This window comes from Protomyctophum bolini (assembly GCF_963924005.1).
Source record: "Protomyctophum bolini genome assembly, chromosome: 1".
Classification (NCBI taxonomy): Eukaryota; Metazoa; Chordata; class Actinopteri; order Myctophiformes; family Myctophidae; genus Protomyctophum; species Protomyctophum bolini.
Window position 1 is genome coordinate 34,383,828 of NC_137862.1, and position 23,803 is coordinate 34,407,630.

General features: G+C 41.3%; 1 protein-coding gene across 1 annotated transcript in view; it reads left to right on the top strand.

Annotated features, from left to right (window-relative positions):
- Positions 1 to 366: 366 nt before the first annotated feature.
- tub (TUB bipartite transcription factor) overlaps positions 367 to 23,803 on the top strand; it is a gene marked incomplete at both ends in the record, with an annotated part of 35,109 nt that continues 11,672 nt past the window's right edge. Inside the window, 5 exons of the mRNA XM_080759371.1 lie at positions 367 to 404; positions 7,771 to 7,822; positions 14,233 to 14,395; positions 18,372 to 18,509; positions 23,017 to 23,175. Of these exons, the coding sequence (XP_080615497.1) occupies positions 367 to 404; positions 7,771 to 7,822; positions 14,233 to 14,395; positions 18,372 to 18,509; positions 23,017 to 23,175 (550 nt within the window). The remainder of the gene's footprint in view (positions 405 to 7,770; positions 7,823 to 14,232; positions 14,396 to 18,371; positions 18,510 to 23,016; positions 23,176 to 23,803) is intronic.

A 23,803-nucleotide genomic window follows, 5' to 3' on the forward strand; every position in this document is an offset into this window, starting at 1 on the left:
GGAATTGATGGGACCGCGCACACGGGCGAGAGGACACAGACGCACACGCTGGGGGTTTATTCTGTAAGCTCGCCGTGCATGACTGAAGAGCGCAGCTTCTGCATCTGAAGCATCTAGTTGTGTCTCAGACTGAGATCTGCCTGAGACGTGCTGCTCTGCTCGGCATCAGCGGACATCAGAAAGGAACACAAAGCGAGAGAAGCTGGGGAATACGAGGGGCTGTGTGCAGAGGATGAACAGGCTATGTGGGCTCTGTCGCTGTGATCGCTGCATGTCACCAGACCCCACGGCCACTCGTGCTGTCACCGTCGCAGGCCGTTGGCCTCACTCTTGGAAGGGACCAGCTGTCAGGGCAATAGATACATTATGAGCTCCAAGCACTCCTCCGATTGGATCCCCTACAGGTACTGTAGCTCTTTCCTAGAGCAAAGGAAGGGACAGACTGTGTGTGTGTGTGTGTGTGTGTGTGTGTGTATATATATATATATATATATACACACACACACACACACACACACACACACACACACACAATGGATACAGTATATACAATAGAATAGTGGGAAATACATATTCAATAGATTGACAGGTAGCCTACTATTTGGGATTATTTTATGTCAGGATTTGATTCAAATGCAATGATTACTAATTACTATCATGTTGTCATTGGTGTTCCCGTGGTATAATTAGAAATACTAGCATTATGTATAACATTGCAACAAATGAGATATGCTGAGATAGAGCAAAGCCTCCTCTACTTCACAGATACATACTGTTTTGCATAATTTAACTCAGTCGTCCACAATCACATTGGGATAGTTTGTGTGTGCACCCGTCCATGCGTGTGTGCAACACTGTGCATGTGATTATGCATGTGCACATAATGTGTGAATAACATTTATCCCTTGCATCTATTCTTATTGGCAATTCAGTCTGTTGCTGATCTGTTACCTCATTGACTCCACAAGCTCTTGGTTGCTATAAGTGACATGAAATAATTGTCTGTCCATCACTGTTTTCTGTCCATCACTGAGATATTGTACTGTATCAGAGTGGATCGATCTCACTGGATCAAATTTCTGTATGAACATTGTAATGCTGACATTATCTCATGTATTTATCTCAGTATCTCATTTCCGTGTATACTGTACCAATTTTTACTGTATCAGTACTTTTTTCATCTTTCATCTTTCATGTTTTTTTCCCCTCAGCGGGGGAGTAAACAGCAAGCAGCAGCATAATTTATGACATGATCATGCTACACTTTCCAAACCTGCTATCTTTGGCATTTTCCCCCCTCCTCTTCATTCTAGACCACAGCATGGATGGTCTCCTAGAGCAATAAGCAGCTCTTCCCATCCCATGGAAGCTGCCATGAAAAATGTATGGCCCTCTGTGCAAGGCTGTGAGTTAGAGACACAGCTGCACTGTGTAGCGGTAGACCATCTCATTAAACACCACCACCCCTGTTTCTCAATCCCCCAACCTTGTTGAGCCAGACCAGTCTATCATAATGACTGAGGTCACAGCCTTGTAAACACAAAGACAAACAAAAGAATACATGGGAAAATATCACTGAAGAGACCGAGTACAGTATAGCTCTGAATGATGCACGCACGCACGCACGCACGCACGCACGCACGCACGCACGCACGCACGCACGCACGCACGCACGCACGCACGCACGCACGCACGCACACACACACACACACACACACACACACACACACACACACACACACACACACACACACACACACACACACACACACACTTAATATGCACAACTTAAGTTTTTGTACAAAAATAAGTGTTACATACATAGCTCTATATTCAAATAAACAAGTGTAATCGGAAGTGTAGTGAAGAAACAAATAAATGAGCATGAAACTGACAGTGGAACATAAGCTTTTTTGTGGTTCTCTCTCCTGATCGGATGAAATTTGTAACCCACCTGAAAATGTGCTTTCTATTTACTGGTGAGACGGAGAGACCCCTGTTACTGTTAGCAACTCTCTATAGCATTAATTACTATTAGAATTTAACTTTTTAACAATACGCTTTTTATTTTAAACAAAATATATCACTTTCAGCACCTTTTTAAAGTTATGTGTTGGTGACACACCAACCATCAATCATGTGGCTGCTCGGTTAGAACAACTGCAGCACTGCATTATTGTAGGTCACAATTTTGTGCTGTACTGTAGGTCACTGGTTCTCAATATTCACATTTTCATGTGAAGGATGCATTATGCAGTACTGTATGTATTTGGCCGAGGACCTCCATCTGAAAATATCCCCCCCCCCTAAAATGTTCTACACTTTTCAATTATTTTCAGAATTCTTCTGAAAATCGCAGGTCTACAAGCACACAACACATATTGCATTGCGACGTGTTGTGAGCTTGTAGAGCTAACCCCTCAAGTACTCCTGGGGGTTCCCGGACACTACTTTGAGAACCACAGAGATAAATCAATATATATCAGAAGTTTGTAATACAAGAGATCTCTCCCCATGACCACAACCACAAACAGACAGGACCGTATTGTGCAAAAGAAATACAGCAAATCTTTCCAGCAATGTGATGATAACATGAAAACATCAGAATATTAACAGTGTTATGGCAAAATAAATATAATCCTAATGTCTTTTGTTTGTTACACAGACATGGGTAGGGCTGTTTGTTACACAGACATGGGTAGGGCTGTTTGTTACACAGACATGGGTAGGGCTGTTTGTTACACAGACATGGGTAGGGCTGTTTGTTACACAGACATGGGTAGGGCTGTTTGTTACACAGACATGGGTAGGGCTGTTTGTTACACAGACATGGGTAGGGCTGTTTGTTACACAGACATGGGTAGGGCTGTTTGTTACACAGACATGGGTAGGGCTGTATCGCTGGAAGGTACAGTATGCATGATTATTAAGTCATTAGTCACTATCGGCAACATTGGCATTGAACAGATATCAAAATAATAGCCAATTCTTTGCCAATAATTTATTTGATAATATTTATGTTTAAGCTGAAAATGCTTTTTGTGATGGCGACATTCTCAGACAGACCTTATAGTCTTGTCTTAACAGAGATGTTATACTGAATGTCCATATAAGGATATAAGGGCGACGAACAAATAAGTATACCTTTGCTGACTGAGGAGTCAAATTAGCTGTTAGATTGACAGCTACAGTTGAATTAGACTGAACACATTGGTGAGCAAAGAGACTTAATGGAAGGCAGAGAAATACAGAATAATGCATATATTTGGCAATGTATTTGGCATTCTAGAATTTCCATTACAGCTATAACTGGACAATTTGGAAGATTCTTCCTTGGCCTACTGGAAGTGTGCGTGCAAAGTTTCCTGCAGATCGGTCCAGCACTGCTTGTAGCATGTCGCGCAAAGTGGTCTCCTCCTGAAAACATTGGAAGCCAATTGTAGTCCAAAAAATCACACCTGTGTGAACTGAGTGGTGCAACTCGGTGTGGGACCCCGGAACTTCCAGACCCACAGTATGCCGGCCCGGTTCCGGCGAGCCGCCCCGCATCCAAAACTGTTCAGAAATGACAGTTACCGTGTGTGGGTCCCCAAGGGGTCCCTCTACTGTACTGTACTGTACTGTACTGTACTGTACTGTACTGTACTGTACTGTACTGTACTGTACTGTACTGTACTGTACTCACACCCGAAATCATACAGTTAATATGTGTGTGTGCTAGGCTGCGGAACAGTGACACTTGGTGGTGAAAACCAACCAAGCACTATTTTCGTGCTCGGAGTCTGACGGACCAGCCAGCCAGCCAGGGACGGACCCAGCCAGGGACATGCATAGCTCCATAATGGAGTGGCTGTACCACTCATCCTCAGATTCGTGGGAATGTGTGCAAAGTTTCAGAGAAATCGGATGATGTATTCATGATGTGTGGCATTTTGTGTGATGATAATGTGTACCAATTTGCAAAGAAAACACCATATGGCGGAAAAGTTGTCAGGTGGAAATGGGTGTGGCTTATGTGGGGAGTTCCGTAATGATCTAAGAAGGAATCCAGGGGAATAGAGATTTCGATGACCTATGGTTCAAGAGTTATAGGCCAAAGCATCAATTTTCGGCCTATTTAAAAACAATGTAGGATGTAATTTCTTCCATGGCCTAGTGGGATTGTGCATGCACAGTTTCATTGCACTCTGTTCATGATTTGAGTAATTTTGTTCAAAAAGGCCCACTCCATTTTGGAAGTCAATCTTAGCCAATCAGGAGGGAATATGAAAAGTCTGACAGATCTGTCTTTGAGCATCTACAGGTATATACAAACACAATTGGCCTGTGTTGGAGGAGGGAGCCGGGCGGATAGGGTGTTTCTGCATGCATCATGGGCTTGTCAGCAGGTAGTGTCGGGGCAGAAGAGTCCTCCTACGGTGTGCATCAGTAGGCCCAATACATCAGATAATAGGAATGCTGTGTTTTTTAGAAGTCTGCATCTTCATCCAGAATCACATTTACTGTATAATAACAGGTAAACAGGGTAAACCCTACCTGTAGTGTAAGGTCGATATCAGTTGCCTACCGGTCGATTTGACCACAATGCAATTATTCGGATATCGACCAATACGGTAATTCAGTATTGGGCATTCCTACTAGAAGCTATACCGAATATGAAGATACTGTCACGGTGTGGTCACGGAGGTAGGACTCAAATGCAGAACGACCAGGCCAGGCAGAGAAGTGAATGTTCAAGAGTTTTAATTCTCGAAAACCCACATGGAAAAATCACAAGGAACAAAATACATGGAACAACTGGGAAATAACTAGGACTAGGAAATAACTAGAAATAAACAAGGAACTGACCACAACATATACGACGACAAACTGACAAGGAACTGAAAACACTGGGGCATATATATAGACAAGACTAACTACACACAGGTGAACTGAAACACACAATCAACACTGGGATTGGTAGGCAGGTGAGAGCAAACAAGGCAGACAGGAAATCACAGAACACTACCACAAAATAAGGTACAGAACACAAATACAATTGTAATAAGTCCACAGACAAAGTCCAAGGGCAAATACTGTATACTGTCATGTATCCATGCAAAGATATGGATTTTTACTAACCATCATCAATGATGTACATATTGCAAACATTAACAATATAATGTATATTTTTAAGTTAATAAAGAAGTTATTCCTTGCCGCAGTATTAAAAAGTAAAAGAAAACAGACCATGATAGACAAGATAAAGACAAAAACAATCTGTCATATCATATTAAATTGTACATTTTACTCTACTGTTATACTGTCAAAAGTCTGAAAGAATATTGTGATATGATATTTTGGGCATATCTGCCAGCCCTAAAACAAGTCTCTTGACAATAATGAGGTGGTTGACCTCCAAGGCATTACATTCCAGACTGATGCTTATATTCTTACACTTGATTACACTGATTGCAGATGTTGAGTGCTTTGTTTGTCTGTGCACTTGACTAAGAGTGGGAGGTAAAATGTGCTTTTTATTATGCCTATTAGTCACTTACAGTATGTCAAACTAGAATAGGCTCTGCGGATATTCCAAGCTGGATCCATCTAAGGACAGATACAGTATACTGTACAGTAGACAAGCCATTCACCAATTCTCCATAATAGCTGTCAGATTTCTGGGTCACATCACCCTGTTACACAGTGTCCATCTCTTTTCATCAGTGGTAGACACAAGTACTCAACCCCAGTAATTAGTAAATGGTGCATTTTTGTAGCGTCTCTATCGAGGTGCTTTACAATGTGCATTACACTGACTGAAGGTGGAGAAAAGCATGCAAGGCACCAACCTTGAACCTTCTCATCGGAACGCAATTAGTGGTGTCTTGCTCAAGGACACTTCAGCATTAACTCATTTTGGGAGGGAACCTCTTTTGGTGTTAGCATTACGTTATGCTTTAGCTACAAGCTCATAGCGCGCCACCGAGTGGCGCACTACGAGCTTGTAGATCTGCTATTTTTGAAAAATCGAAGAACGACTGACATAGAAACATTCAGAAAACTGTCAGGATGTAGAAGTCATTTTTAGAATCTGATCTCAGGTCAGAATGGGTTAACTCTGGGGGAGCTCGGGATGGAACATGGAACCTTCCGGTTCCCAAGCGGCCACTCTACCTCCTAGAAGTATTGATGCTCCGTATGGTCAAATATTACTCAACAAGTGAAAGTTGCTCAGTCAAATTTGTACATGAGTTAAAGTACTGGTGAACGCTGATTAAAAAATACTTAAGTATTCAAAAGTACAAATTACAAAGCACTTTTTCCATTTTTTCTTTTTAATATCAATGCATTGCTGTATTGAAAATTACACTTTCCCCAAAAACTAAGATTTTCCAGAAATATCAATAATAGTGAAAATGTCAATCTCTACTAGCTCACATCATGCTGTGCACTTTGTGAGCTTGTAGATCTGCTATTTTCATATGGCTTAATTGATTAATTCCTAATGTACCAATTTCCCTGGCTATAATGTAGTGAAACCAAAAGTCCTGCTCTCTTTCTACAATACAATTCTTCCCCCAGCAGCAGAATTATGGTGAGCACAAGGCCTAATATATTATTTTTATTATTATTTATAGAGTACCACTTAAACAGACATTTAAAACCAAAGTATTACTTCAAAAACAATGCATCCCCAGCAGGGAGCAGGCTTTTTGTGGCTTCACCTGAGGCTGTTACATCAATAGTTGTAATGAAGAAATCCTTCCAAATGAAAAGCTTTCCTTTGACATTAAATTAAACGATCAATGATTTAGCATGAGCAAAGCTTAGTACGTCCATCAAGTTGTACGAAAGTAAGCATTTGACTTGATGAAGCTAGCCCAGGAATATGTTGTAAACGACAAGTATGGCATCTCTTCTAAACAAATAATTACATTTCCATATAACCTTGGATGTGCAGTGCTTGAGGCCTGAAGCCAGATTTGGAGGTTGTGGATCCTGCTAAAATGATTAATTGCAAGTCTTAGCGTAGGAATTAGAGACAAGATTTTCACAACTATTTTCATCAACTCAGTCTTCTGATGGGTCTTGTTAGTGTCGACATGATTCTTCATTAACCACACCAGCAAGTGGTGCTATTGAGAATAGGTAACGAAGGTGGTATGGAATTATATAGTTGTTGTGAGGCCAGATGTTTGACCAGTTTGACCAGATGAAGAGCCTTGGCTCGAAACGTCGTCAATAAAGTATAACATTTGGAGCAGATGAGTCATGAGTGTGCGGGTTCTGTTCTCTTTTTCTCATGTCACTTTTGAACCCAGCACCTCTACTACTCTACTACTCGTTTTTGCCATTCCATTCATTTAAATGGTTTTTTGAAACTGTTACACTTTGAAGGTGGCTTTTGTGAGTCATTTCATTGTCCATATCATATTTTGATGTGTTTTGTTGGAGGCTATTTCATTGTGGGATGACACTAATATTATTCCCACTGCTAAAATTATTCTGCACGTATTTTGATCCTTAACCAGTCCTTGTACATTTAGCTATAAGCTCCGTTCCAACTCTACAACGTTCGGATTGTACTTAGGACATTTTTTTTTAAATAAAATGCATTTTATTTTTCAACAAGCAGTTAAAATAGTAATATAATTAATCTGTTATTTTGCCTAGTTTACAGTAGGGAAACGTCTAATTTCTCTTCTGGGTCTTGATCTAAAATGTTTTACTGTAGATATGAACTGGTTACTTAACATCCTTCTTTGTTTTGTTTCCTTCTCTTTGTAGTACTTTAGACGATGAAGGCAGCAACCTCCGACAGCAGAAACTGGACAGACAGGTAGGTGTCTCTCTCTCTTTTGATTGATTGAAATATTTATTAACAGTTTGCAGAATTACAGTACATTTCAAGCACAAACTTAATACAAAGACTGTTAACTGTGAGTGGACGACCCAATTAAGCATTACACTTGTTTACAAGAGGGTCCACCTTGTTCAATTCATCAAAACATTTAGAGACTTACAAATAGACACTTCTATATAGTCAAACACACACGCATTGTTTGTAAACGAGAGTGAGACGTTTTTTTAGAGATGAGAGAGTGAGAGTGCTGCTACTATGCCAAAGTTAAGCAGCACACACACACGCAAAACAAATAAATTATATTATACAGTACACACATCACATACATGAATAAACACACACACGCACGTGCATGGTCGCGCACACACACACACACACACACACACACACACACTCACACGCACATTCTTGCAATGCTATGAAAACATGTTTTAGCTTGAACCTAATCAAATTAATTATCATAACTGCATTATTATAATAAATATATAAACCTTTTGTTTTGTGATCATTTCAAGTCAATTGAATTATAGTGACATTGCAATACAATAGCCTATTTACGGACAGCTGTCCTGCACAGTAATCATCAACAGATGGGTTTTCAGCATCTCCTCATCGCACTAATGAACAAACCACCTGAGTAAAATTTAGACTCAGAGTTTTGCAGTGTATCACGCTACTCATTATATTCATAATGTAACACCACCATGTGTTACTGCATTCAATTAAATATCCTCCTGCTCATCACATTACCTGGAATTTATAATGGGGATTTTTTTTCAGATGATAATTTAACCACTTTAAAAAGTGAAAATAAAAATGTTACATTTTAGAAATAAAGAGAATTAAACTGTTTAATGTTTGCCCAAAATGGAGAGGTTTCAGTGTATAGTGCAACAGAAAGTTTCCGTTCCCAATAGATATATATTTTTAACAGCAAGTGAATAAATTAATACTGCACTGCACACTCTCCTCTTCACTTGCAAATATGTATAGGGAACAGAAGGTGTCTCGATCTTCCCAATAGATATGTTTTAATTAATTGCGAGTGAAGAGGACAGTGTGGGCAGCAGGAGTCTGTTCTTCTAGTTTCTTTCATGAGGCATGACATATTTGCATTATTATGATTTCGTATCTAATATCACTGATGAATGCAAGAACAACAACCAAATGGAGAATGAATACATGCAGGCTTACTATTATGAATCATTTCCAAATGAATTGATCGTTTACAGATCAGTTTAAAGAGAGCCAGGAGGAAGTGCTGCCTAGAGTGGCTCGGCGAGGAGGCCTACTGCTGACAGTAGGCCTAATCTAAAACAATAAACACTTGGGGACCATTCAACATTACGGAACAATGAGCATGGAGGATTTTAAAGTGCTCTAACCATACCTAACACCATGCCAAAAATCTGAAACTTGTCACCAAAGTGCAAGATTTTCTCCCAGCTAACAGAGTAATGTTAACATTGCTACGAAGCAATTTGGTTCAGCTGTCACTGTAGAGTGCACTTACGGTTGTAATACAATGTCAAACTTGTGGTATTATGATATCAACGCAGCCACGCAGGTGTTATTTTTGTTAGAAGTCCACAAAGTAAGTCTCTCTCTCTCTCTCTCTCTCTCTCTCTCTCTCTCTCTCTCTCTGTCTCTGTCTGCCACTCTTGGGTTTAGGTGCATTTGAAAGAGAAATATTTTGATTGATTGATTGACTTTAATTAGAATTACAGTACATTTCAAGCACAACTAAATTAAAGACTGTTAACCGTGGACGACACCATAAATCATTACACTTTAGAGACGTACAAATATTTAGAGATGTACAAATATTATACTATATAGCCAAAAACAGGAAATCATCATAGCAATGCAATATTGAAGCAATGTTATGGTGTGTCCTGTAAGTCCATGTGGGCTGGGCGCCTTTGGTGCATGACACAAAAATAAAGAAATCTAATCTATCTATCATAGATTGAGAGCGGTTTTGAAGGAGTCAAGGGATTTGCATGTCTTAATGACTGTTGGTAGGGCGTTCCGCATTTTGTTGGCATATAGAGCGAAAATAATTTAGTCCCTTGTTTGTGCCGAATCTGGGTTGCACATGGTTTGTTGAACTCCCTCTGGTGTTGTGGGTGTGGACTTCGTTGACATTAACGTTCATGACATTAATTAGGGCTCCATTTTCGTCACCGCTAAACCCCTTATCCCTAAACATTTATTTTTACTATTTTGAAAAACATTTTTTAATAGTTCAACTAGCCAATCTACATTGACACATTGTGAGCTTGTAGACAGGCCATTTTAACTATTCAAAAATATTTTGCTAAATAGTTTAAAAAAAAGGCAAAGAATTTTAGCGGTGATGAAAGTGGACTGTCATATGATTGCTTGAACCCAGATACAGACAGGAGACAGACAAGATGGAGTTGCATTTTTAGAATATAGATTTATTATACCTCTGACATGAGGAGCAGAGCTGAGTGAGCAGAGGCAGGTGAGGCAGGCAAGCGTCCAGTTCCAGGGTGGTTCAAGGTCACTGTGAAGACAGGAGAATAAATGTATTTCAGAATAGCACACTGAGATTGAATGATGCTGCTAGCCCGGGTGGAACATGACTGACTAGGTCCAACAGAGACGGATGATCTGGCAGGGCGCGAAGGGTTGAACCTGGCTTTATAGTTGTGCTGATTGGTTGCCTCCGCCTCCTCTCCTGCACCTCTGTCTCCACTCCTAGGATAGGTTAGAAAGAAGGGGAGGAAGACCGGGTAGGTGTGGCAGACGTGACATGGACAGGTACAGTAGCCTACATGGGTATCTTGGTGGTGTATCGAATCTTGTGGACCAGACCCATTGCAAGATGCTGGTCGTCAACCCTAAGCCATTCCACCCTGTCAAATTGGGCAGGGGTGAGGTGGGTTCGGGGAGTGAGGCCAAGTAGTAGCCTGACCGGACTAAAATTGAAAAAGCTTGACCTCCCATGTTTTCCTCCTGTGGCCCCCTTCCATAAATATTGAATGGTCCCTTATAGAGTGTCGCAGTCCCGCCCCCCCGCCCACGAGGGCACCGGAAGAGAATTTCACATTCATTTTTCCATAGACGTTTCAGAAATTCAAAGTCCTTTAAGCCTCGGACAAAGGCTGCCAACTCGGCTCCTGCCAAATCATGACAATAAATAAACATATTTTTGGGGGCCAAACAAATAAGACAAACAAAAAAAAGTGTTGTACCCTGCCCTTTTTTCTACTTTCTAATTATTTGTTCGGCCCATTTTTTTTGTTTATTGTGATAATTTGTCAGGAACTGCGTTGGCTTTGTCCGAGGCTTAAAGGATAGTTCAGATTTTTTGAATTCAAGCTGTATGAAATACTTCATTAATATAGTGGTTGCAGCAACTGTAATTGATTGCCCGAGTCCTGTGGTAGGAGTTCTGCTCTGGTTTTGGTGAAATATTAAGTTGTTCCTGTCATTTTGTGGGCGCCACGCAGTAAAAGTAAATTAATCCACAAAACTAACGTCAAGCTGCCAAGACAGTGGACGTCCAGACCACCCACAAGGCTCCAGACTTCTCAGGTTACTACTTGGCCTTACTCCTCGAACCCACCTCACCCCTGCCCATTTTGACGAACTGGAATGGCTTAGGGTTGACGACGACACCAAGATACCCATGTACCTATCTAAATACTTCCTTAATGTCAACGAAGTCCACACCCATAACACCAGAGGGAGCTCAAGTTCAAACCATGTGCAACCCACATTCGGCACAAACAAGGGACTAAATTCGTTTCGCTCCTATCCCACCAAAATGTGGAACGCCCTACCATCAGTCATTAAGACATGCGAATCCCTTGACTACTTCAAAACCGCTCTCAAAGGGCAACTATGGACGGCTGCAATTCGAAACTGGCCCCCGTAAAACCTGAATCCCCAACCCACCCCTTTTTCCCCTCTCCCCTGATGTTTGCTTTTTTCCTTTTTTACCTCCTTTATGATGATTTCCTGTATTTGGCTATATAGAGTATATCTGTACGTCTCTAATTGTTATGATGAATTGAACATGGTTGTCCCTATTGTAAACAAGTGTAATACTTTATTACAGTTAACAGTTTTGTATTGAGTTGTGCTTGAAATGTACTGAGCCAGAAAACCCCAGACCACAGAAAATCTACAGAATATTAAAAGTTCAGGTTTTTTGGGTGCAATTGAGCTCAGAAAACATTTAAAAAAAACCTAATCCCTTTAAAGGTCTTTAAATAAATACTTTTTGAAACGTCTATGGAAAAAAGAAAGGGAAATTCTCTGGCGTTGCCCTTGTAGTTCTGAAAGGGGGCGGGACTGCCACACTCTATAGGGGGAATCTAAAAGGCTTCTTGTCTCTGTACAGTGAGTTCTCCCAATCCTCATTCACTCTCAATGCACTGCTTATTATTTAAATTATATTATATTATATTATTTCAAATTATGAACTATATAGTATAAACACCCAATTATGCCAATCAATTATATATTTCTATCACATGCTTATCCAGCAGTCTTTGCCTTATTTCTTAGAATAAACACCCAGGTGGCCTGTTCTAATTGAGTTGAGTTGAGTTTGCAAGCAATCTTAATGCAATCTTAATGCACTGTACTCATTTTTCATGAGCAGAATTCTATATTGGGATATTTGTGTTGTTTCAATCACAGGTGAGGTGACTGCTGGCCCGATGAGAGTGCCATCTATGTACTGTATATCAAGCATTTTAGCAAACCCTATAATATGTTATACTGTATCAGTATCACACAAGCTGCTTTTCCGGATAGGGATGTTGTACATTAAATTACAGGCTGTTGCCATCAGTCCTTTCTGTAATGTGAAAGCCAGCACGCTCTGAGCTCTGTCTTACTTCCTTGTCTCTCGAGAGGGAGGACGGGCTTAAAAGAAATGTGTTGCTTTTCAGAGCTACAAGGATTGGCACAATTAAATCCGCTCTTTTGAAAACGTCAAACTAATTATCTTTCGGGAAATAGGATAATGAGTTTTCTCGTTGTGGCCTACATACAGAGCTGCTAGCAGCTATAAGTTCTGTGCGAGAAGAGGCACATTAAACATATTCAGCAGCATCTGCATAGACGGTTTAGTATTATGTGAATTAGATTATTTTAATCAGTCACTCTCAAACTTAACATAATGACTCTGTAAGGCAGTCTCTGACATGCATGGTGGGATCATTATTGTCTATTGTGTCACCTATTTTCAGTAGGCATTGTTCACAGGCTGGGCGTGAACTCCTATGTAGCTCAAAGTAAAATATGCCCCACCATAATTTAAAGCATACATGTATAGTCATGAATCAATCTTCAGATGCACCTGATACTACATTAAGATTGCACACGCAACATAGTGTAGCGATCCCCCTCCTCTTAGATACATTCATACGTACACATTATCAAACACCATCAAACAAATGTTTGGTATTTTTTTTAGGCTACCACAATGCTTTTCCAATGGGAGTCACATTTGTGTTTGATTGCTGATTGCTGGTGGTGTTCTGCCCCTCCCCCCCATCAAACAAAAAAGTTTGGTCAAACCATGTGACTCCCAAAAGCATTGTTTTATACGTGTGAATGAGGTCTGCCTGTTGCGTACCGAACTGATGAGTTTGGTGTCAGAAATGGAGTGGCTCTCTTGGAATCTGAAGGTTCCAGGTTAGATCTCTGACTCCTCCTGACTTGGAGCGTCCTTGAGCAAGACACTGAATAATAATAATAATGATAATACATTTTATTCATATTGCAAAAGACCTAGGGGCCAGGGGGTAAAGCCAGAAACGTTAACTGAATGCTTTATTAACACATTAAGACCTGAGGCCAATTCTACCAATGCCTTCAGTTAGTTCTCACACTTTCAAGATCACACAAATGTAAAAAATTAAATAAAGTAAATTAGCAGATGTACAAACTCTAGTACATAGCAGATTCAGTTGTGAGCAGACGTTGAAGTGATGAACTGCCACTATACAGCCTTTACTATGTTTTATTTGTTTTGTAGAATGGGACATCACCTTGGGACGGACACCATCTTGAATTTGAAAATAATTAACTGAGATAATTAGCCTACTGATTAACTGATAATTTCACTGATTCAGTCACATTCCTTGTGACTGATTCGGTGATTAGGTGCCAGCACCACATTATCTGATGGCCAATTAACCTCAAGGTCACAGCCTCATCTCAGCCTCATCAAGTACAGAATGTGCATTATGTCTTACTTCTGCATTGGTCAGTGTATGAAAACCAAAACAAAAGAGTGAGAGAGAGAGAGAGAGAGAGAGAGAGAGAGAGAGAGAGAGATCAAAATTGTGTTTGTGTGTGTTTCTCTATGTACATGCTGGCTTGCGGCCTACGTTTAGCGAGCGTTGCTTGAGCAGAAGCAGAAGAAGAAGAGACAAGAGCCTCTGATGGTTCAGTCTAATGTGGACGCACGGTCTCGTGCACGTCGCACCAAGCAGAGTGAGGAGCAGGCTCCACTGGTGGAATCCTACCTCAGTAGCAACAGCAGCACCATCTACCATGGTAAGCATGACACCATCTACCATGGTAAGCATGACACCATCTACCATGGTAAGCATGACACCATCTACCATGGTAAGCATGACACCATCTACCATGGTAAGCATGACACCATCTACCATGGTAAGCATGACAGCGACTCTTGTGTGTGAGTGTGTATGAAAATGTATTTGACTGTGTAGTCTTGATATCATCACAGTGTTGACATGGGAGCAATCAGCAATCAAACACAACTGTTTGATCAAACCATGTGACTCCCATAGAAAAGCATTGTGGTGGCCCAAAAAAACGACCAAACATTTCTTGATTGGTGTTTGATATGTGAATGAGGCCTGAGGGGAAACTGGAGACCACAGTTACTCTCGTCATTAAAACATGAACACGAAAAGAAAAATGGGTAATACATTTTGAATGAAATACATTAAAATTAACTCAAATGAAATCCATAAAAGAAAATGACATGTCTGTAAGCCTATATTGCTCTTCCATTCAGTTAATGCCCACTGAGCGTTACAAAGTTAATGTCTCCTGTGTCGCTCAGTGGTGCAATTTGGCAGGTGTTAAAGAATCGTAATCTCCTTAGAAAGTAGAGAGCTGCTCTGCCCCTTCTTGGAGGAAAGTGTTTTATTATCAGTGTATCAGTATTTGGAATCCTAAACCACTGGTTCTCAAACTTCAGGTCAAAACACCCCAAAATTATATGAATTTGGCTGCTGAATGAATAGAATAGCCAAAGTATAAAGTGGTTAAAATTATTAAAATGTATACAAAAACAACAACAACAACAACAACAACGTATAGCACCTTTCATTATATGAAATGCAGCTCCATTGCTTTACAGAGCAATGGAGAAAAAAAGAAAAGAAAAGCAAGGTATAAAACATTAAAATAATAGCAGTAATGCAATACAGTGAGGACATGAATAACAAGGAATTTAAAAGATCAATTAAAGGCAAGAGTGTAGACGTAGGTCTTGAGCTGTGCTTCAAAAATGTCTACAGAGGCTGCCTGTCGAAGGTAAGTGGGAGTTTGTTCCACGCCGTCGGCCCGTAAAAGCAGAAAGCTGCTTCACCGTGTTTTGTAGTTGCCATTTATTTAGGCACAGCGAGCAGCAGCAGTGAAAGACCAGAGGGGGGCGGTTTGGGACATATTAGGCAGGTAGTCATGTAGGTAGGAAGGTGTATTGAGAGCTTTATATAACTATTATAACTATAGCTGGGGACCCCTTGGTACACCCCCCCACCCCCAAAGGACCCCTGGGGGTCCCACTTTGAGAACCAATGTTCTCAAAGTGAGAACCCCACTTTGAGAACCAATGTGCTAAACAATGTCCACACTGACTCTCCGGATGGAAACGGGGGTCACTGGTGTATTATTCTTCCTCCTCCGATCCTCGACCAGCTCCTTGGGCTTTGTCACGTTGAGCTCCATGTGGTTTTGCTCACACCATAAGTCTCCCAACAGCACTCATCCGCATCAAGTGAAATGTTGTCGGTTGACATTTAAAGCATTGCATGATATTTTCACTTAAAGTGCAGGGGCTGCTGTTGCCGGGGGTGCGTTGTCTGGTGTCTGACTGAGTTCCAATGTGCAGTGTGTAGCACAGGGGTTTTCAAACTTTTTCATGACACGGACGACCCAAATACTCTTTCATTCTGTCATAGAAAACCTAATCAAATGATGATTTGGTTCAAATAAGGCCAAAAGTCTAAATGTTTCAATTGTACATGAGAAATAGATTGTGTTTATTGAAACACATTATTGAATTAGTGAATTGAATTGGTGCTGCAAACGGCAAAGCCCTTGACTCTGGTGCTGCATGCACTGTGAAGATGACTCTGTCAGATACAGTAGCACTTGAGCTGTGTTGTGGGAGAGATTAATTTTAGGCAGCTTATCTACACTCTTGACTTCGAACTGTCTAATCGCAATTCTGAGAGTGGCTGTCAACTGTCCCACAGGTTAGAAAACACAATGAATCATTGACTTTAGCCAGCACTTTAAGTCAAATATTCTGTTAAAATGTGGCCTGGACTCTGTTTATAATGCTGTACATACTAGCATAGAGAAGAACAAAGGCAGGATAGTTACGTTTACAGTGTTCTTGTCCGGATCATTAACCTTCTTGCTTTAAGTCATTCTGGACAGCAAACCTGTATGGATCGGCTTGCCTAATACAATATTTCATGTGATTGCAGCCTGACATCAGTCAATTCACATTCAGCAATCATGCTCCATTGGCTTGTGGTAGATATTCAAGCCTAGCAGAGAAATAATATAAACCCTGTTTGATAAAATCACATTGCTTTCTGTTAAATGGAACAGCTGCTGTGTAATGATTTTTTGGAAGATATTGATTTAAGTAAAGTTTCAATACTATACTTACTACCTTCATTAGATTCTGTCATGCATAAATAAATTGATATTTAGCAGTCCATACTACTGTTATTGATTGTTGAGCCCACTCAAGTCATGAATATTTAAAATGACTACCAACACATGACATTTCCAAAATATATATATTTTTTCCTATACTGCTATACTGTGTAAATAAATCTAATATTCTAGCTCACATTTTCAGTATGAACTTAATTTATGAAACAAATCAAATTCAACTGCATTAGTAATGTAACTTTAACAAAAATAAAGGCAATGTAAAGTTCACTGTATCTCAAGCACGCTGTGGGCGCTGGGGGCGTGTTCCCTCCTCCGCGTCATCAGTGCCCATACCCTAGGTGGGGTTGGTGAAAGGGCCTTTCTGTGTGGAGTTTGCATGTTCTCCCCCTGTTGTCATGTTGTTCATGTTGTCCCCTAGGGTAGGCACCCTCACAAAAAACATGCAGTAATCCTGGTCTCTAAATTACCTCCGCCTGGCCAGCCAGGGCGCCTTATGGAGGGGAAAGGAACTGGTCGGAATAACGTGTTCCTTCCACGCGCTACGTCCGGCCGGGGAAACTCCCCCCTGTCAGGTGGAAAGAAGCAGCTTGGACTCCTCTTGCATAGAAGGAAGCATGAGGTCAGTCTGTTGTCCCCCCAGGTTGGCAGAGGAAGTGTAGCGCCCAGGATTACATTAGATAATTGACACTGGGTGAAAAAAATGGGTTGCAAAATCATGGGATAAAAATTATTATTAGAAAAGAAGAAAAAAACAGCATAGCACGCTGAAATTAATGGAAATTAAATTAATCAAGAAAATTATCATGACTAATAGACAGTGATGTAAACGTGCAAATGCACAGTCCTTTTAGTACTGCATATTTAATAGTGAAATGATAACTGATGCAAGGGCCAAATATACCTAAAACTCTAGAATACCTTTTTTTGTTTAGTTTAGTTTATTAGCACATTGTAATATAGAATAGAAACAATACGGCGCAATAGAGATATCAAAACACAAAAACTGCACAGAAAAAGAAAAGACTGAAAAACAAATGAGTAAGAATTACACATCATATTCAAACTACAGCGAGGAAGAAATAAGTGATGAAGTCCATTTTGGTTCCTCCATTTTATGCAATTAATTTCATGCTCTACATTATATTTCTATCAAATATTCAGCCTGACTGCTGTGCCTATTTTCCTTAAGCCTGCTAGCAGCTGCTTTTCTTCTCACTATTCAACTGTGCACGCGCACACACACACACACACACACACACACACACACACAAAAGTGTGTTCAAATTCACGTCAATTCAATTCAATTCAAAGGAGCTTTAATAATAATAATAATAATAAAACTTTATTTGTATAGCACCTTTCATCATGACATGAAATGCAGCTCAAAGTGCTTTACAGAGCAATGGAGAAAAGAAAAGCAAGGCATGAGAAAAGTGGCACGCATGCACGCACACGCATGCACACACACACACACACACACACACACACACACACACACACACACACACACACACACACACACTCACACTCTTTTCTGTCTCATAATTTCTAACTTGCAACTCTCTTCTCTTCCTGTGTGTAGTGCAAGAAGCAGACCAGGCAGAGGTGAAGGCCGTGGCAGACATACAGGCGCCTCGCTCAGCCAAAAAGGGCAAGGCATCAGCCAGCTCCACTCCACAGACGGGCAGTGGCAGGAAGGAGAGGAAGGGAAGACACAAAGGTCAGCCTGCCACCATTCAAATCCTTTATGGAAGTGATTTCCAATCTGTTGGCCGGGGCCCGGGTGGTGGACCGTGGAGATATTGCAAGTGGGCAATTATATTGCAAATGATTGGTAAAACACTAAGATTGTATTGATACACATGAATTAATATAAAAAAACGTAATGTAAAAAGAAAACGAAACAAAAGTGTTTTCATTGTGATACCGAAATGAGTTTTCTCAGACGGGTGGCTGGCATATCCCTTATAGATAGGGTGAGAAGTTCAGTCACGCGAGAGTCACTCGGAGTAGCTCTGCTGCTTCTTCGCTTGGAAAGGAGTCAGCTTAGGTGGTTCGGGCATCTAGTAAGGATGGTCCCACTGGAAGCAGACCCCGGGCAGACCAACAACCAGATGGGAGGATTACATCGCCCCACTGGCCTTGGAACACCTCAGGATCCCCCAGGATGAAATTGCTATAATGTTGCTATGGAGACGGAAGACTGGAAGTATCTGTTGGAACTGTTGACCCCGCGGCCCGATTGCGGCTAATCGGTTGAAGATGGATGGATGGATACCGATAGAGAGGAACCTAAAGTGTATACTTACTACGTTAGTACCATTTATTCAATTGCTCAATTGATTGATCGTTAAAATTAACAAATTGGGATTTTCAAGTGTACCCCGTTCCATGTTGTTGCTGTATGGCAACACATTTCAGGAATGGAAAACCGAACTCTAATAACTCATTTGGGTTCTATGAAGCCCATGTCTATACCACATTATAATTATGCTCATCATCATCATCATTTTTCGACCACGGTCGAGATAGTGGATTTCACAATAACACGCCAGACTCCCCTTCATTGCCATCCCCAGTTCCTGCTTACTGATGCCTGTGTCCCTAGTGATGACATCAGGGAACGACAGTTTTCTACCTCTGGTCTGCTTTGAGGCAGGACTCCATAGAAGAAGGGAAGATATAACCTCATTGTCAGCTCTGTAGCAGTGGCCGACAAACTGTGTTCTTCTGGATCGGACTAGTGAAGAAACACGGGGAAGTTTACCGTATATTAGATAAGTCGATGGGTGGCTCTTTCAAGACAGATTTTGCGCTCTCATTAGAAGGCGGGTGTAAGTGCCATCCAACCGTTTCTCTAGTTTCTTTGAAAGTGTCCATGTCTCGGAGCCATAGAGTAGAATCGGCTCAGCGGTCGTCCTGAATATTTTTACTTTTAACATCTTACTAAGCTGGGATGACCAGATCTTATGCATGTCATTGCAGGCTGACCAGGCCATACCCTTCATAATTTGAATGTCCTTTTGGGAAGAAGATATGTATGACCTGTTACATAGGAGTGTTGTTAAGTGTTTTTATAATGTGGTTATTGTTGGATTCGCATATATTTAGTTTACGTATTCAATTATGCTTATAACACCCCCACATGGTACACATTTGACTCATACTCATACTATTTGATTTGTCCATACTGTAATGCACATTAAGAATTGATTGTACATGACATTGTCATGATCAGGATCATTCAACCCACCTTACTGGATGTCTAATTTATACTCTGTCGTACAACGTTAATATCTGGTATTGTAGATTATAGGTTGATCTAACCTTGCATAGCCAGCAAGCATCTGCCTTTGCAATGCATACTGATTAAGTCTGGCCCCTCTCAATTGTGGGAGGACTTCACGGCCGAAGTGGTGTCGAGCCAACCAGGTTCGTCTGGAACCAGGCTATAACCAACCAGGGCCCAGTATGCAAATATGTGGTGTGACATTGTGGAATAGGCTACTGAGAGGGACGGCACTATAATATCATGTGAGTGTCATGCTGTTTCCACTAACACGTAACCGAAATTGAAGTTGGTCGGTAGAACGGTTCTCGAGATACGTGCATTACAGACATACATACGTACAGAGATTCCCTGCATTTATTGTAATAAAGATATCTTTGTGCTGGCCATGCTGTTTCTATTAGGAGAAGCCAGAAGGACTGGGGGGGGATGGCTTTGAAGTCGTAATGGCCAGTCCACTTCAGCCCTATTGTAGCTAGCTGTGCTTGAGTGCTTGATGCAGTGGCAGGGGACATTATGTTCTTCCTTGTTACAACAGCTAATTGAATGACAAAGGAACAGAGGGTGCCAGAAGAACCATGAAAAAATCCCAGAGCTGACTAGATGTACATAAATAACCCAGACAAACATCAAACTGATGCTGCAACTCCACTAATACACTGCAGTCGACTTGCCACTACTGTGTATTATACGGTACATCACGATGTGAGCTTGTAATTCAACTATGTTTGAATAGACAAAGTATAAAATAGGGCTTAATGAGACAATGGGCCCCTGGGCACAGACTTGTAAAACCCCACTCCACCGGCAGGTAGGCTACTGACTTGCAGACAGCACCACAATAACTATTTTCACATGCAACAGGATCGTTGCAATCGATTGATTACATACAGGGCCTACACTAAATGGACTTTTTTTTGGTGCTATCCCTTTTGGGCTGAGTGTTTGACTGTACTCTGTTGCTGTTTTTACATTCTGTCTAATAAACTATTCAATCAATCCATCTACAGTGCATATGCATAGGCTACATGTAACACTCACCTGGCAACAGGATTTCCAGTGCTCATGCAGTACACACAATCCTTCTACCCTAATGGAAAGGGGGTAAACAAACACATGGCCGTTTATCCGTTGGCCTTCTCCTACCAAACCACTCCGTTAGCACACATCTCTCCATGCACAAAACATCCTGCACGCCACCCCAATCCATATGCACTACATCGCTTCCCCACAACTGCCATATTTACTGTACAAATATTACTTTTGTCAGACACACTGTTATTGTGCAACATTACGCTGTGATGCAAATTACATCACAAATTCCCCATTCCTCGCACCCTCCCCTTTCCACTGCGGTACAGTACCGTACAGTACAGTATGGCACAGTTCAGTATGATACAGTACAGTATAGTATGCTACAATATGCTAGAATAGGGTACAGTACGGTATACATTATGGTACCGTACGATACAGTACAGTACAGTACAGTACAGTACAGTACAGTACAGTACAGTACAGTACAGTACAGTACAGTACAGTACAGTACAGTACAGTACAGTACAGTATAAAAACAAGCAAAACTAAAATTAGGGCCACTCAGCCACATTGCCAAGTTTGCACTTTCCAAGCAACTGGGCATATGAAAACATGGGTTGCCATGTTTGCTTTTCCAGTAAAAACTAAAACAGTATCGCCCTCCCGCTATTGCCTTCTTCCCATTAGCGATGCGTGGCCCTAGGATGAGCGGGCTCGACACGTCATCACGTGCTGCATGATGACGTGTCGCGGCCCACATCGATAAAAGCCAATAAAAATGAAGCTCATCCGTTTAATTACCCATATCTCCGCATCCGTCCAGCACAGGCTGCACTGCCACTGATTACAGAAATCTTCTGTTTTTATTCCCATTCAAGATAACATCCAGACAGTGTATTACTCGGTTTCAACTTAATCATCACGCTAAAATATGTTGGCCTATCTGACAACATTATAGGGTAGAAATAAGCCACATAAGAGTAAACTGGTAAAGCTGGCTGACTATCTGACTTGTAAACAAACACTCCATGCTGTCCTGCGTATCATAGCTACCGTCCCATACCATCCCATCCCCTGAAGGGATGCAACGCTCTGATTGGTTCAGAGTGTGCCAATGTTGGCCTTAGGCTAAATGCCAAGAAAACTGAGGTTATCACCTATAACATCTCACCTGAACATCCACCTCTCACAGGAGGCACTGTGCTGAAGGAAGTCAATGACCTGGGCGCATGGGTCAACTCAACCGAGCAAGATCTGAAAGTGAGGAAGGCACTTGCATGGAGGGCCCTGAATGGCATGACCAGTGTATGGAACTCCAATCTCCCCCGACAAAACAAACTCAGCTTCTTATACGCAACAGTGGACTTTTGTTCTCCTATACGGCAGTGAATGCTGGACCCTGAAGCCAACCCTGCAGAAGTCCCTTGACGGGTGCTACACCAGAATGCTGCGTGCAGTACTTAACATCAGCAAGACTGTACATGTCATTAACAAGACTCTGTATGAGGGATTACCAAGGGTGAGCCAGAAAATAGCAGCCAGGAGAATGAGACTAGCAGGACACTGCCAAAGACATCAAGAACTGACAGCCAGCAAACTGGTGCTCTGGGAACCAACACACGGACATCGATTACGAGGACGCCCCACGCTAACATACGTGGATGTACTCAAGAGCGATGCAGGAGTGCAAAGTACCAACGAACTGGCCAGATGTATGGAGAACCGGGATGACTGGAAACGACGATGGAGGGCTCGTCTGAGGACGACCTAGAGAGAGTGTTTCAACTTGAAACCGTCTGAAACTTCAAAATAAAATGTCCACCATTTCCGTTTCACTACGCCTTTTAAGTACAGTACTTGAGTGTATGTACTTATATAGTTGCTTTCCGCCGCTGTGTGTCAGCAGGGATGGATGGCTCCACTTCCCATCTGGAGGATAGTCACATCCAGATCCTGACGGTGGGCCATTCAACCACATCGGACAGCGAGGGAGACTCTGTTGTGATGAGCTGCACTCAGTCCCAGAGCAAACAAGACCTGCGAGTCACCATGCTGAAAAAAGGTAGCACAATTGTCTCTGTATGTCCTTGTATAGCTATTTTAGAGCTGTTTTTGAACATTTTGGAAAATGTTTGTCTTCTGTAATAGCATGTCTGAAAGAGGGATGCTAGGTTGAAAGTCCATTGTGCCTACCTTCTCTTGAGCCAGACAGTTTTTATTTTTATTCGCCTAAATGGGGAATAGGGAATATACGGAAGTAAATTGGAATAGACGGAATAGTTTTGCTTCATCCTTGAAAGGTCATGTACAGTGAGCCATTACTAGAAAATAAACCCTTTCAAGGTGCCAGAGTTTATTTTGAATGACCAATGTGTAGCCATTATACCACTTATTAGTATTACACGGCTGCTCACAGACAAAACCAGTTGTTTGACAATCATTTTTCCTGCTTCCATAGCAACATAAATAAAGGTACAGTAATAAGTGTATAATACAGGATCAATAATATAACATGCAACCTAGAAACATGGTTCTCTGGAACACAGTAACAACTAGCATACAGTAGGTGTGATAATTAATAATTATGGTCAGCAATGTACATTCTGTAGAGTGCCGGCAGTACATAGCTTTCTTTATAATATAATAATACATAAATGTACATTTACTGTGCAATATTGATATTCCAATGG